The 12964-nt window shown below is 36.3% G+C and overlaps 1 protein-coding gene across 1 annotated transcript; it reads left to right on the forward strand.

The window, feature by feature from the left end:
• Positions 1–834: 834 nt before the first annotated feature.
• LOC128642965 (olfactory receptor 5V1-like) lies at positions 835–1770 on the forward strand. Its single transcript, XM_053695872.1, has one exon. It carries the CDS (start codon positions 835–837, stop codon positions 1768–1770), a length of 936 nt encoding a protein of 311 aa, XP_053551847.1.
• The last annotated feature ends 11194 nt before the right edge of the window (positions 1771–12964 follow it).

Here is a 12964-nt window from a genome sequence, read left to right on the forward strand (position 1 = left end):
TATATATATATATATATATATATATAACTGCATGAGAATTATTATTAATATTTGTTTACAATATTTCATAATTAATATTTTAATAACGCACCTTAAGATAACTAATTCTTCATGTGCACTAACCCAATACCACGTTAGACCTATCCGAAGTGCATTACTCATATTTTACATTCCACTGTTCTTCACATAGAAGAAATATAATTTTTATAATTAAACATATATTTCTATATATATCGGGATAATCTTAATGTAAAATGTATATATCTATAGGAATAGACCTACAGGTATATTTAGATATATACAGAAATATTTATTTAAAATAAAATATATATATATATATATATATATATATATATATATATATAGTGTGTGCGTATATATGTGCGTGTGTGTGTATATATATATATATATATATATATACTGTATATATTAGATCTCTGCAGTCAAATAACTGGTCATATGCCATATACCTTTGAACCCTTATAAGAATTTTTTAATTAATGTTTATATGACTACATTTTATAAGATAGTGTTTATATGAGCTTTTGTTGCAACTTATTTTATCCCTAACCTTTTATGTAAGATTTTCAGTCTCACTAACTCGACCCAAGTTAAATTTGTTTGCGCTTGAGCAAACGCATTTACTTTCAACTTATAATATGCATGCAAGTTAACGCATTCACTTGTAATCTATCCCTAAATAAGTAAATTACTGAAAATAACCATTTTGAAATATCCACAATTTATAACTGCTAAAACATTTAGCAGGATCCATAAGATTAGTGTAGTATGTTTAATTTCAAATGTTGCTTTTTTTCAGGACTCATGAGTGTTATGGAATATGGAAATCATACTATTGTATCCAGTTTCATTCTCCTTGGACTTTCCGATTCTCCGTATTTGCAGGCTATATATTTTCTCATTTTCCTAGTGATGTATATAATTACACTGTCTGGGAACATTTTGCTGATTGTAATGGTAAGAATTGACATTCAAATGCATACCCCTATGTATTTTTTCCTTAGCAACCTATCATTCATTGACATTTGTTTTTCTTCCACCATAGTCCCCAAAATTCTGGTGAACACTGTTTCAAAGGACAAAAGCATTTCTCTACTTGGCTGTGCATCCCAAATGTTTGCCACTTTAGTTCTGGGTGTGACAGAATGCATAATATTGGCTGTCATGGCATATGACCGGTATGCTGCTATTTGTAAACCTTTACACTACAACACAATAATGAATAAGAGTGTCTGCATTAGTCTAGCTGCTGCTTGCTGGGGAGTTGGTTTTATTAATGCTACCATCCATGTTATCTTAACGTTCAAACTGCCTTATTGTAGATCACACCAAGTCAACCATTTTTTCTGTGAGGTGCCTCCTTTCCTAAAACTATCTTGCAGAGATACTCAGTTCAATGAGCTTGCAATGTACATTTCAGCATGTATCATTGTTGTCTTTGCATTTTTTCTCATTCTCGTTTCATACAGTTATATAATTGCTACAATTCTGAAAATTAATTCTTCTCAAGGATGGCACAAAGCCTTCTCCACATGTGCTTCTCACCTTACAGTGGTCTGGCTTTACTATGGTACCATCATGTTTATGTACCTACGTCCACATTCCAGGTACTCTCCAGAGATGGACAAGACTGTGCCTATTCTTTACACAGCAGTGACTCCTATGCTGAATCCAATAATCTACAGCATGAGGAACAAAGATGTCAAAAGGACCATAAAAATAAAACTAGTCCAACAGACAAATTTCTAAAAATAAATTTCAGTGGAATTTGTTATTATTGGAGTTTGGTAGACATTTCAGACTCATCAGCTATAGTATTGCTTACATCCTACCAAAATATCATACAGTACAAATAAAGTTGCATTCTAAAAGATCAAACTAGTTCATCGCTATACAATCAACAGATCTTCATAAAAAACTTCATAAAAAAACTCTGCTAGCAGCCTTGTTACTTTTTATCGAAAACATGTTGTATGTGTAGAATCCATGTGAATATGTATTTTACAGACTAGACTGCCTTTTATTGTCGCCTTATTTTAAAAAAGTTTTTAGGGCTTTTTTTTAATTTGAAGTTCTTTAGAGTCCATTAAGTCCACTGATAGACAAATGTAAATTTGTATCAAAGAAACCACCCACATTATCATTGAGGTGTCACCCAGTTTAGTAAGCACAGAGAGTACCGATAGGAGTAATTGGATTAGAAATAAAGGACCCTATAGATGTGGGCATGGCCCCTGTATCACCTGTGGAGTACTACACACAGGAAATGGTTTTAAAAGTACGGTCACTGGTGAAGAGTTTTCCAGTAAATGCTATGCTAATTGTAAGACAACATTTGTAGTATATCTCCTTGAGTGTAAAATTTGTTCTATACAATACACAGGCCACACATCCAGGGAACTGAGATCTAGGGTCAGAGAGCATATTAGAACTTCAATTTGACTCATATGACCAATGTATTCAATATGAAGGTTCAGGTCATTGATAGGGTGATGTTTAAAGCCAGAGGTGGTGACAGACACAAATTGTTGTTGAAACAAGAACTGTATTGGATATACAGATTAAAGACTGTCACCCGACTTGGCATAAATTGTGAATGGGATATGAGTTATTTTATAGAATAGGTGATCCTTTACTTGTCCCAAATATTTCACAATTAGTTATAATTATGATAACTTTTGGGTTTTCAATTCAATTAACTTTCAATTTATTGTAATTTTACATTAATTATACAAATGTATTCTCATACGGGGTGCCCCCATTGCTGGACATCCCCTCGGGTTTCCTTGTTTTAGCTTTCAATTTAGTTGTTATTTTTTTATAATTTCAGTTGTTTTTATCATGAATTATCCATTATAGTATGTTTTTAAAAAAAAAAAAAAAAAATGATTTGATTATAGTCAGCTGTATTTTGCAATTATCTATTTAATATTAACAACTTTGTTGTAATATGAATTATATTGTGTAAGGATATTATTCTATAACCTCGTGTGTATGCATATTAACAGCTGTGATGTAATTTGAATTGTACTATGTTAGGGGATTCCGCTATGAATTTGTGTGTACAATATTGTAGGTAACATTTTTTTATGTTTCCAAATTATTCTTATTTTGTTTTTCCTCTGTATATTTAACTCTGTAGTGTTCTTCTCCTAAGTTGTAAAAGTGATTATGACATATATTTTATGTACACTTGTACTTTTCATTTCATTAGTGGGGGTCCTCTCCCTTTAAATAGGGAGTCTGCACCTAGCAAACATATTCTATGATTAAGTGCTCATGAGAGCACGAAACTAGTCAGGATGTTTGCCAGGCACGTACCTTTGTTTTACATTTATTCCAATAAAGAGTTTGTTTTATTTTCAGCCTTTCTGATGCCTCTTGCTGTGTGGCTGTTACTCTTTTGAGTTCTTTTTGTTTTTGCAATTTTGGCTTTTGCCATTTGAGCCTGTACCCCCCCCCCCCCCACAGTGGACCAGTCCGACCTCCGCTCTACTGTTGCATCATAGCCTCATCCTGGATCTGCAGTGGCAAAGGATTGTTTGTTTCAAGTTCTCCTACTTTACATTTGCATACTATTATATATATATATATATATATATATATATATTTACTGTATATATGTGTGTGTGTGTGTGAAAAATTTTCCCTTTTCAGATGGAAAGCCAAAGCTATAGTTAAAAATACTCACCTTCCTATCGTCATCAAATTGGGCATGGAGATAAACCTTATTTGGTCATTTTATCTTTTTTATATGATGAAAAACAAAGCCCAAAAGAGCCTTTTTCTTTAGTTCCCAACTTCCCATGAATGCACAGTAGACAAAATGTTCCAAAGTTTATATTAAAAAGTAGGCTGATGTGTTTAAAATCTGATTTTAGTACATTTGACCTGATCAGTTTTGATTACTGGAATAAAACTAATTAACTGCATTATGATTATTTGTGTGTGCTTTTGTGTGTTGGTTGTACAGGGAGTGCAGAATTATTAGGCAAGTTGTATTTTTGAGGATTAATTTTATTATTGAACAACAACCATGTTCTCAATGAACCCAAAAAACTCATTAATATCAAAGCTGAATAGTTTTGGAAATAGTTTTTAGTTTGTTTTTAGTTTTAGCTATTTTAGGGGGATATCTGTGTGTGCAGGTGACTATTACTGTGCATAATTATTAGGCAACTTAACAAAAAACAAATATATACCCATTTCAATTATTTATTTTTACCAGTGAAACCAATATAACATCTCAACATTCACAAATATACATTTCTGACATTCAAAAACAAAAAAAAAAACAAATCAGTGACCAATATAGCCACCTTTCTTTGCAAGGACACTCAAAAGCCTGCCATCCATGGATTCTGTCAGTGTTTTGATCTGTTCACCATCAACATTGCGTGCAGCAGCAACCACAGCCTCCCAGACACTGTTCAGAGAGGTGTACTGTTTTCCCTCCTTGTAAATCTCACATTTGATGATGGACCACAGGTTCTCAATGGGGTTCAGATCAGGTGAACAAGGAGGCCATGTCATTAGATTTTCTTCTTTTATACCCTTTCTTGCCAGCCACGCTGTGCAGTACTTGGACGCGTGTGATGGAGCATTGTCCTGCATGAAAATCATGTTTTTCTTGAAGGATGCAGACTTCTTCCTGTACCACTGCTTGAAGAAGGTGTCTTCCAGAAACTGGCAGTAGGACTGGGAGTTGAGCTTGACTCCATCCTCAACCCGAAAAGGCCCCACAAGCTCATCTTTGATGATACCAGCCAAAACCAGTACTCCACCTCCACCTTGCTGGCGTCTGAGTCGGACTGGAGCTCTCTGCCCTTTACCAATCCAGCCACGGGCCCATCCATCTGGCCCATCAAGACTCACTCTCATTTCATCAGTCCATAAAACCTTAGAAAAATCAGTCTTGAGATATTTCTTGGCCCAGTCTTGACGTTTCAGCTTGTGTGTCTTGTTCAGTGGTGGTCGTCTTTCAGCCTTTCTTACCTTGGCCATGTCTCTGAGTATTGCACACCTTGTGCTTTTGGGCACTCCAGTGATGTTGCAGCTCTGAAATATGGCCAAACTGGTGGCAAGTGGCATCTTGGCAGCTGCACGCTTGACTTTTCTCAGTTCATGGGCAGTTATTTTGCGCCTTGGTTTTTCCACACGCTTCTTGCGACCCTGTTGACTATTTTGAATGAAACGCTTGATTGTTCGATGATCACGCTTCAGAAGCTTTGCAATTTTAAGAGTGCTGCATCCCTCTGCAAGATATCTCACTATTTTTGACTTTTCTGAGCCTGTCAAGTCCTTCTTTTGACCCATTTTGCCAAAGGAAAGGAAGTTGCCTAATAATTATGCACACCTGATATAGGGTGTTGATGTCATTAGACCACACCCCTTCTCATTACAGAGATGCACATCACCTAATATGCTTAATTGGTAGTAGGCTTTCGAGCCTATACAGCTTGGAGTAAGACAACATGCATAAAGAGGATGATGTGGTCAAAATACTCATTTGCCTAATAATTCTGCACTCCCTGTATATGCATGTTTGTCTTCATGTGTGTGTCAGTTTGCATGTTTGTGTGTGTGAGTGCACCAGTGCATGTGTTTGTGTGTGTCTTTGTGTGCGTTTGTGTGTGTGTGTGTATGCCTGTGCGTGTGTTTGTGTGTGTCTTCGTGTGCGTTTGTATGTGTGTGTACCAATGTGAGTGTTTGTGTGTGTCTGCGTGTGAGTTTGTGTGTGTGCGCCTGTGCGTGTGTTTGTGTGTGTCTGCGTGTGTGGTTGTGTCTGTGTGCGCCTTTGCGTGTGTTTGTCTGTGTGTGTGTGTTTAAGCATCAATCTCTGTTAGAATAATCAATGCACCTGTGACTGTGATTAATCTGTTTCTATAACAAAACATGGCATATTATTTATTACTGTTTAACCAAAATTCAGTTTGTATTTATTTATTGTATTGTATTTATATATCATTATCTCTGATAATCTGATTGAAAAGTTCTAAACTTACAAATAGAATACCAGCTTAATTTGTATATGATTTGAGGAAAGAAATAAATTTAAAAAGAAAAAAAAAAAAGATTTGCACTTGCTTGTACTAAATATCGTAAATGTTATTTGACAAATATGCTATTTTGACTAGTGGGCGGTATCTTAACACCGTGGTTTAAAACCAAAGCTACCACTTTTTTAACAACGGTGTTAAGATACCACCCACTAGTCAAAAGAGCCTGTTTGTCAAACAACATTTACGATATTTAATTGTGCTTTCAGATTTTAAGCCGTATAATAGCTCCAACTTAACATACACACTGAATATTTATATGCAATCTCTGAATGTTTAGATGACACGATCGCCAGTCTGTTGTTATAAAAATCAGGTGTCTGGGCCAACTCCTCCTACATCTGTGTAATAGGACGAATCAGGGCATGGCGCACCTTGATGATGTCACTGTGATGCGACAGTAGTGTGGATGCGAGTGGCAGCAGTTGCTTTGGCTAAGTATCATTATGATTAATGAGTAGTGGGATATATAAGGGATGTGGGAATGGTGTTAGGGTATACTGGGTGTTTGAATTTGAGTGCCATTTCACAAAGGGACAGGACCGGTGCCTAAAACGTTATGGAATTTTAATGCTGTAATAAAATCTATTTTTTATGGGAACAAAGTCTAGAGAGTGCTTTCCTTCCTTATGGATATATATACTGTATATTACAATTTTTCCTGATAGATATTCAAGTAAATCAGGAAATCTGAATGAGCAGGTCATAATAAAGGGAGTAGTGCAACTAGTTTCTTTTATAAACTATCTATATCTCAAATCTATTAGTGGATTTTGCTAAACTGTATGCACACTCCAATTACAGTTTATAATAGGGGTAGAATAGCCTAAGGAGCTTTTAAATTAAGAATGGCATTTTTTAATGAACAAGAATGGGAGTATGACATGGCAGAAACTTTTTCAACAACTAATACAAGTGAAACTAATATAAATACAGAAGGCAATTCAACAGATAACATTTATAAATCGTTTAAGGACTATAAATATAAACTATTGAAAGAGCAGAAATATATATGGGAAATTTCTAGTCTTACCAAATATACTGAGGCTAAAATGATACCAAGGGGTCTTAGAATTAGATAAAAACCTCGTACAAATCTAAATGACCCTTTAACACAATTTTTTTTAAAACGAAATGGGAAGAATATGCAAATGAGTGTTCTCTAAATTGGATGAGATTAATGTTAGGAGAGAATGAACGAAGGAAAAAGAAAATTGAACAAGAAATAAGAGAAATTGAAATAACCATTAAAAAAATGGGAAACCCTAGATGAATATCGTAAATTAATTGATATAACAAAGATGGAAGTCAGAAAAATTCATGAGGAAATAAAATATAGGAAAAAAAGAAAATTCCAATCGACTCAAGCCTTGAAAATGTATAGTAATATTGGTTAGACCGATCTGTGATTGCCGTTAAACGTATTATGCTGAAGTAAAATGCTGTCAGATTCAGCTAAGTTGTTGCCTGATATATTATCGTGCAGTTCTAGAAATGTATTGCCGATTGCATAACGGAGGATTAAGTACTGATTTTACTTCCCCTTAGCTGTAACTTAAAGCTGCATTTAGCATTACAATAACAACAATTCCTCCCTTAGAGGCCTATCTATCAAGCTGTTAACTTTCTTGCACTCAACGGCACCAATACACTCGCCTAACATCGCGGCCGCAGACCTGAATACGATCTCCATATTTATTAAAAAAAGCCATCAAAAAGCCGCATACCAAGTACTGGGCGATGAGCAGCAGACTGTTGTTAACTAGCAGTCATTGATCTCGTTGCTATTCGGCTTTTTATCAACTTTATTTATACCCTGTGACTAAACACCGCCACTATACTAAAATGTTTAACCCCTATCCCACTGCTCCCAGACCCTGCCGCAACTAAATAAAAGTATTAACCCCTATCCCGCTGCTCCCGGACCCCACCGCAACTAAATAAATGTATTAACACCTAAACCCCTGGCCTCCCACATCACTACCACTTACTAAACCTATTAACCCCTAAACCGCCAGCCCCCCACATCGCCATAAACTAAATTAAGCTATTAACCTAACCTAACAACCCGCTAACTTTACATTAAAATTACAACATCCCTATCTTATAATAAATTTAAACTTACCTTTAGGATTAAAATAAACTATATTATACTATTAGCTAACCTACCCTAACTATTATCCTACAATTAAATATACATTAAACTACTAATTAAATTAACTATATTACATATTTAAAAACCTAACCCTACTCACATTATTTAAATCTACAATTAAAAATTACTAAATTACAAAAAAAATAAACACTAAGTTACAAAAAATACAAAACACTAAGTTACAAAAAATAAAAAACACGAAGTTGATTGGAACAGCCAATAGGATGAGAGCTGCTCAAATCCCCTTAGAGTGTAGATACCTGATTGGAACAGCCAATATGATTTTAGCGGCTCTAATCCTATTGGCTGATTGGAACCTTTCAGCCAATAGGAATGCAAGGGAAGCCATCTTGGATGATGTCACTTGCATTCAAGATCCAGTTTACGGCGGAGACCATATTGAAAAGGAACTCCTCGTCGGATGTCTTCATGATGGACCCACTCCACGTCGGATGTCTTCAGGATGGACCCGCTCCTCGCCGGATGGATGAAGACAGAAGAGGCCGCATGGATGAAGACTTCGCCAGCTGGATGAAGATGGAAGAGGCCGTCCGACTGAAGACTTCTTGCCGGCTGGATGGATGCTTCAAGCGGAACTTCAAAAACTGTAAGTGGATTGTCGGGGGTTAGTGTTAGGTTTATTTAAGGGTTTTTTTGGGTGGGTTTTATTTTTAGAGTAGGGTCTGGGCAGTAAAAGAGCTAAATACCCTTTTAAGGGCAATGCCCATACAAATGTCCTTTTCAGGGCAATGGGGAGCTTAGGGTTTGTATTTGGGGGGTTGGTTGTGTGGGTGGTGGGTTTTACTGTTGGGGGGTGTTTGTATTTTTTTTTTACAAGTAAAAGAGCTGATTTCTTTGGTGAAATGCCCCACAAAAGGCCCTTTTAAGGGCCATTGGTAGTTTATTGTAGGCTAGGTTTTTTTTATTTTGGGGCGCTTTTTTATTTTGATAGGGCTATTAGATTAGGTGTAATTCTTTTTTTTTTTATATATTTTTTTATTGAGATTCAATTTAGGGTATACAAAGCAAAAATATCAGTTCAGTTTATACAGATAAGTCATATTCATATGTCCAAGAATAAGGGAACAAACCAGAAAAACATAGCATAGATATGAGACAATTGCAAAATTAGAAAACATTGTTTTTTTGCCCATTCCTACTATCAGCCTTCAGATTAACCTATGAGGCCACTCTTGGACCCCTCATGGTCATACAAAAGATAAAACGCTAAGAAGGCAATCAAAAGCCACGAGGGACCACTTTTGGATCCCAAATGATGAATCTCTGTTTTTAATCTTTTTAGGATAATACACAGCTTGTAGTTGTTAACCTCTAGAACTGAATAGAACTTATTAACAGAAATTCCCCATAGAAAAAAGGATATACCAAAGAAATAAAATAATGATCTCTCTTATAAGCCTAGTATTAATACGAACTTGTAGGGGAGACGTATAGGGGATATGAATCAAGTATCAAACATAAAGGGCTGCATTTGGACCCTTAGTATTAGCCTGTAATGGACTGTAAATATTGCATACAAATACTGAGAAGCAGATGTAGCTAGTCATGTAACTCTTAATAAAAGATTTGCAAAAAATAAATGAATAACTGGCTGCAATGAAAAGTTCATGAAACAATGCATAGATATGACAACAAAAGTACCCAGGATATTGAGGCATGGTGCAAAGTATAAAATTTAATCTGGAGACCTGTAAAGTTATATTGAACTACTAGGTGTTGGTTAGGGGCTCTTATACTACTCAGCCACAATCTCATGGTATAAGTATTAGGGGAAAGATGTAGGTAGAGTAGTCAAGGGGAGCACTTCCACCAATCTGTTTAGTAAATGTCTAGCATGTTAGTTAAAACATAGGTTATATTAATAAGAGAGCCAGTTTTACTACGACTATGAGGGGGGGGGGAAGCAAAACTCAAGGGGTATTAAAAATTCTCCATTTGTGAAATTACCCAGAGTATCACATTTTAGCAAGACAGCTTTGATGTATATAGCCTTATCCTTTCCTTGGAGCATGGGCCCTATGCTCTATAACAGGGAACTGGTTGGCTAGATCTGTTATGTGTCTCCCTATGACGATAAATTATTACAACAGAATCAGATACAAGGTATTAATAAAGGATAAACAACCCCTGATATCAGACCACCCAGTATGGCGCTATATTACATGAGCAAACTCAGCAGATTAGGTAACTGGGGGTCCCTAAAGCAGATTAAGCAAAAAATGGTATAGTGTGCAGCAATGGAAAGAAAAGGTAAAAAAGAATAACAAGATGCTCTCAAGATAAAATATCACCTCACGTCTGTCACAAGGCAACGTATTTACAAACCTATTAATCAATGTAAAGCACAAAAAACAAAAACAAAAGTAAAGAACTGACTAATTGTGCAGGCAGATGGTTGCGTTAAATCCGTATCCAAAATTACCCTAACTTTAACATATACATACAGTCTTGTAATCTAAAACATCTAGTGATTAAAGTAAGACCATCATTCTTCAGTCAGCAAAAAGTCATTAGGCCCCTTGTTGCGTGGAAAATTATTTTTTGATCATTAGGGGAATAAGTAAAATTCCACTGCACTGAAATATGTTTCTTACGTGGCTATCATCCTATATCATCCTACTCCTGTTTTGAAGTGGAAGGTGAAAATAGGATTAATGTCCCAGTTCGGTGAGCGGTCTTTCCTGCCGGAATACAGGCTTAGTCTCATAGAACGCTCACCAGATAATTTCCTGGTTGTCCGCTCCACCATATAGACCTGTAGGCCATCTATCTTCGCGGCTGCATCGCTTTCATCATATTCCCAGATAAGGGGATTCTCTGCTCCTGACTCCCTTTGGATCTTGGAAATCTCCACCTGAGTCGCACCCTCTAGCTGCTGCAGCTGCTCCACATGCCCAATCTCCCTCACTGGGCAACAAAACTTGGAAGACGTCTCAGGGGTAGATAGTGTGATCTGATCTGCAGAGTCGTCCTCCTGCGGAACAACTATCACAGCAAGTAGGGTCTCTGTGCTGCCAATTGCATGTTTTGCCAACAATGGAGCAAATAAGGTCTCAATGTCTCTGAGGAGGCTGTGGAAGTGCTCCTCCATACTGATACGCAGTTCATCCAGAATCAGGTTGATTCTTATTGCCATGGTAGTTATTATCCTGCACCAAGTAATTGTAGCACAGTATCCTGAATACCGGTTCTGGACAATGTTTGTTATGCAGCTCATGTTGGCTGCTATACCCGGATTAACCGGGTGGTTAGGTGAAGGCCTCAAACGCACACACGTTGCCACTGCAGACCCACCGTTCCAGTACCTCAGCACTTGAGTTAAATACTTATAAGCAGATCTAGATATTCCTTGGGCTATTATTAGTTAATCCTCGTTGTTCTTAATTGTGGATGGAAATTCTATACACTGATTTACAGCGGATTAATCAGTGAGTCCTCAGAGTGCTAAAGTAAGTCGGCCATCTTGGTCGCTGCTCGGAAGCATCCCCATTCTTTTTTATTTTTGATACTGTAGTTTTTTATTTTTTGTAACAGTGTTTTATATTTTTTGTAACTTAGTGTTTATTTTTTTGTACTTTAGTAATTTTCAAATGTAGATTTAAATAATGTGAGTAGGGGTAGGTTTTTAATATGTAATATAGTTAATTTAATTGCTAGTTTAATGTATTTTTAGTATAATAGTTAGGGTAGGTTAATTAATAGTTTAATATAGTTTAATTTAATTTTAGTATAATAGTTACGGTAGGTTAATTAATAGTTTAATATAGTTTAATTTAATTGTAGGATAATAGTTAGGGTAGGTTAATTAATAGTTTAATATAGTTTATGTTAATTCTAAAGGTAAGTTTAAATGTATTATAAGATAAGGATGTTTTAATTTTAATGTAAAGTTAGCGGGTTGTTAGGTTAAGGTGTTAATAGCTTAATTTAGTTTATGGCGATGTGGGGGACTGGCGGTTTAGGAGTTAATTGGTTTAGTTAGTGGTAGTGATGTGGGAGGCCAGGGGTTTAGGTGTTAATACTTTTATTTAGTTGTGGTGGGGTCCGTTAGCGGCGGGATAGGGGTTAATACTTTTATTTAGTTGCAGTGGGGTCTGGGAGTGGCGGGATAGGGGTTAATACATTTTATTTAGGTTGCGGCAATGTCGTGTCGGCAGATTAGGGTTGTTTAGACTCGGGGCTTATGTTAGGGTGTTAGGTGTAAACTTTACTAGTTTCTACCATAGAAATCATTAGGATATCGGGCAGCATCGAACATAAGCTTTCTCTGCTTTCATACTCCCATTGATTCCTATGGCATCTGCGGCCTCCAGGGTAGCGGATTGAAAACCAGGTATGCTGGGCCGGAATAGCCGTGAGCGTACCGGTTAACTATTTGATAACTTTTAAAAAGTGTCAAATAGTGCCGAATGTGTATTCGGAACATCTGTAATGAGGTAAGCATCGATCTGTGTCGGATTGAGACCGACGGATCGCATGTTACGTCACAGATTTTAAATTTGTCTGAAGGCTTTGATAACTAGGTCGGATCAAGATCGCCACAATTATGCTGCAGAATTCCAGCGTATTTCAGGTTGACGGCTTGATAAATATCCCCCATAGAGTCAAATATAATCAAAATGCGATATCACTTAGCTAGGTTGTACCACCATTTACGCAAGTAAATAAATAATGATCCACTCTATGAGACTCTACAGTTGTACACTAT

The sequence above is a fragment of the Bombina bombina genome, chromosome 1 (genome assembly GCF_027579735.1).
Source record: "Bombina bombina isolate aBomBom1 chromosome 1, aBomBom1.pri, whole genome shotgun sequence".
Lineage (NCBI taxonomy): Eukaryota > Metazoa > Chordata > Amphibia > Anura > Bombinatoridae > Bombina > Bombina bombina.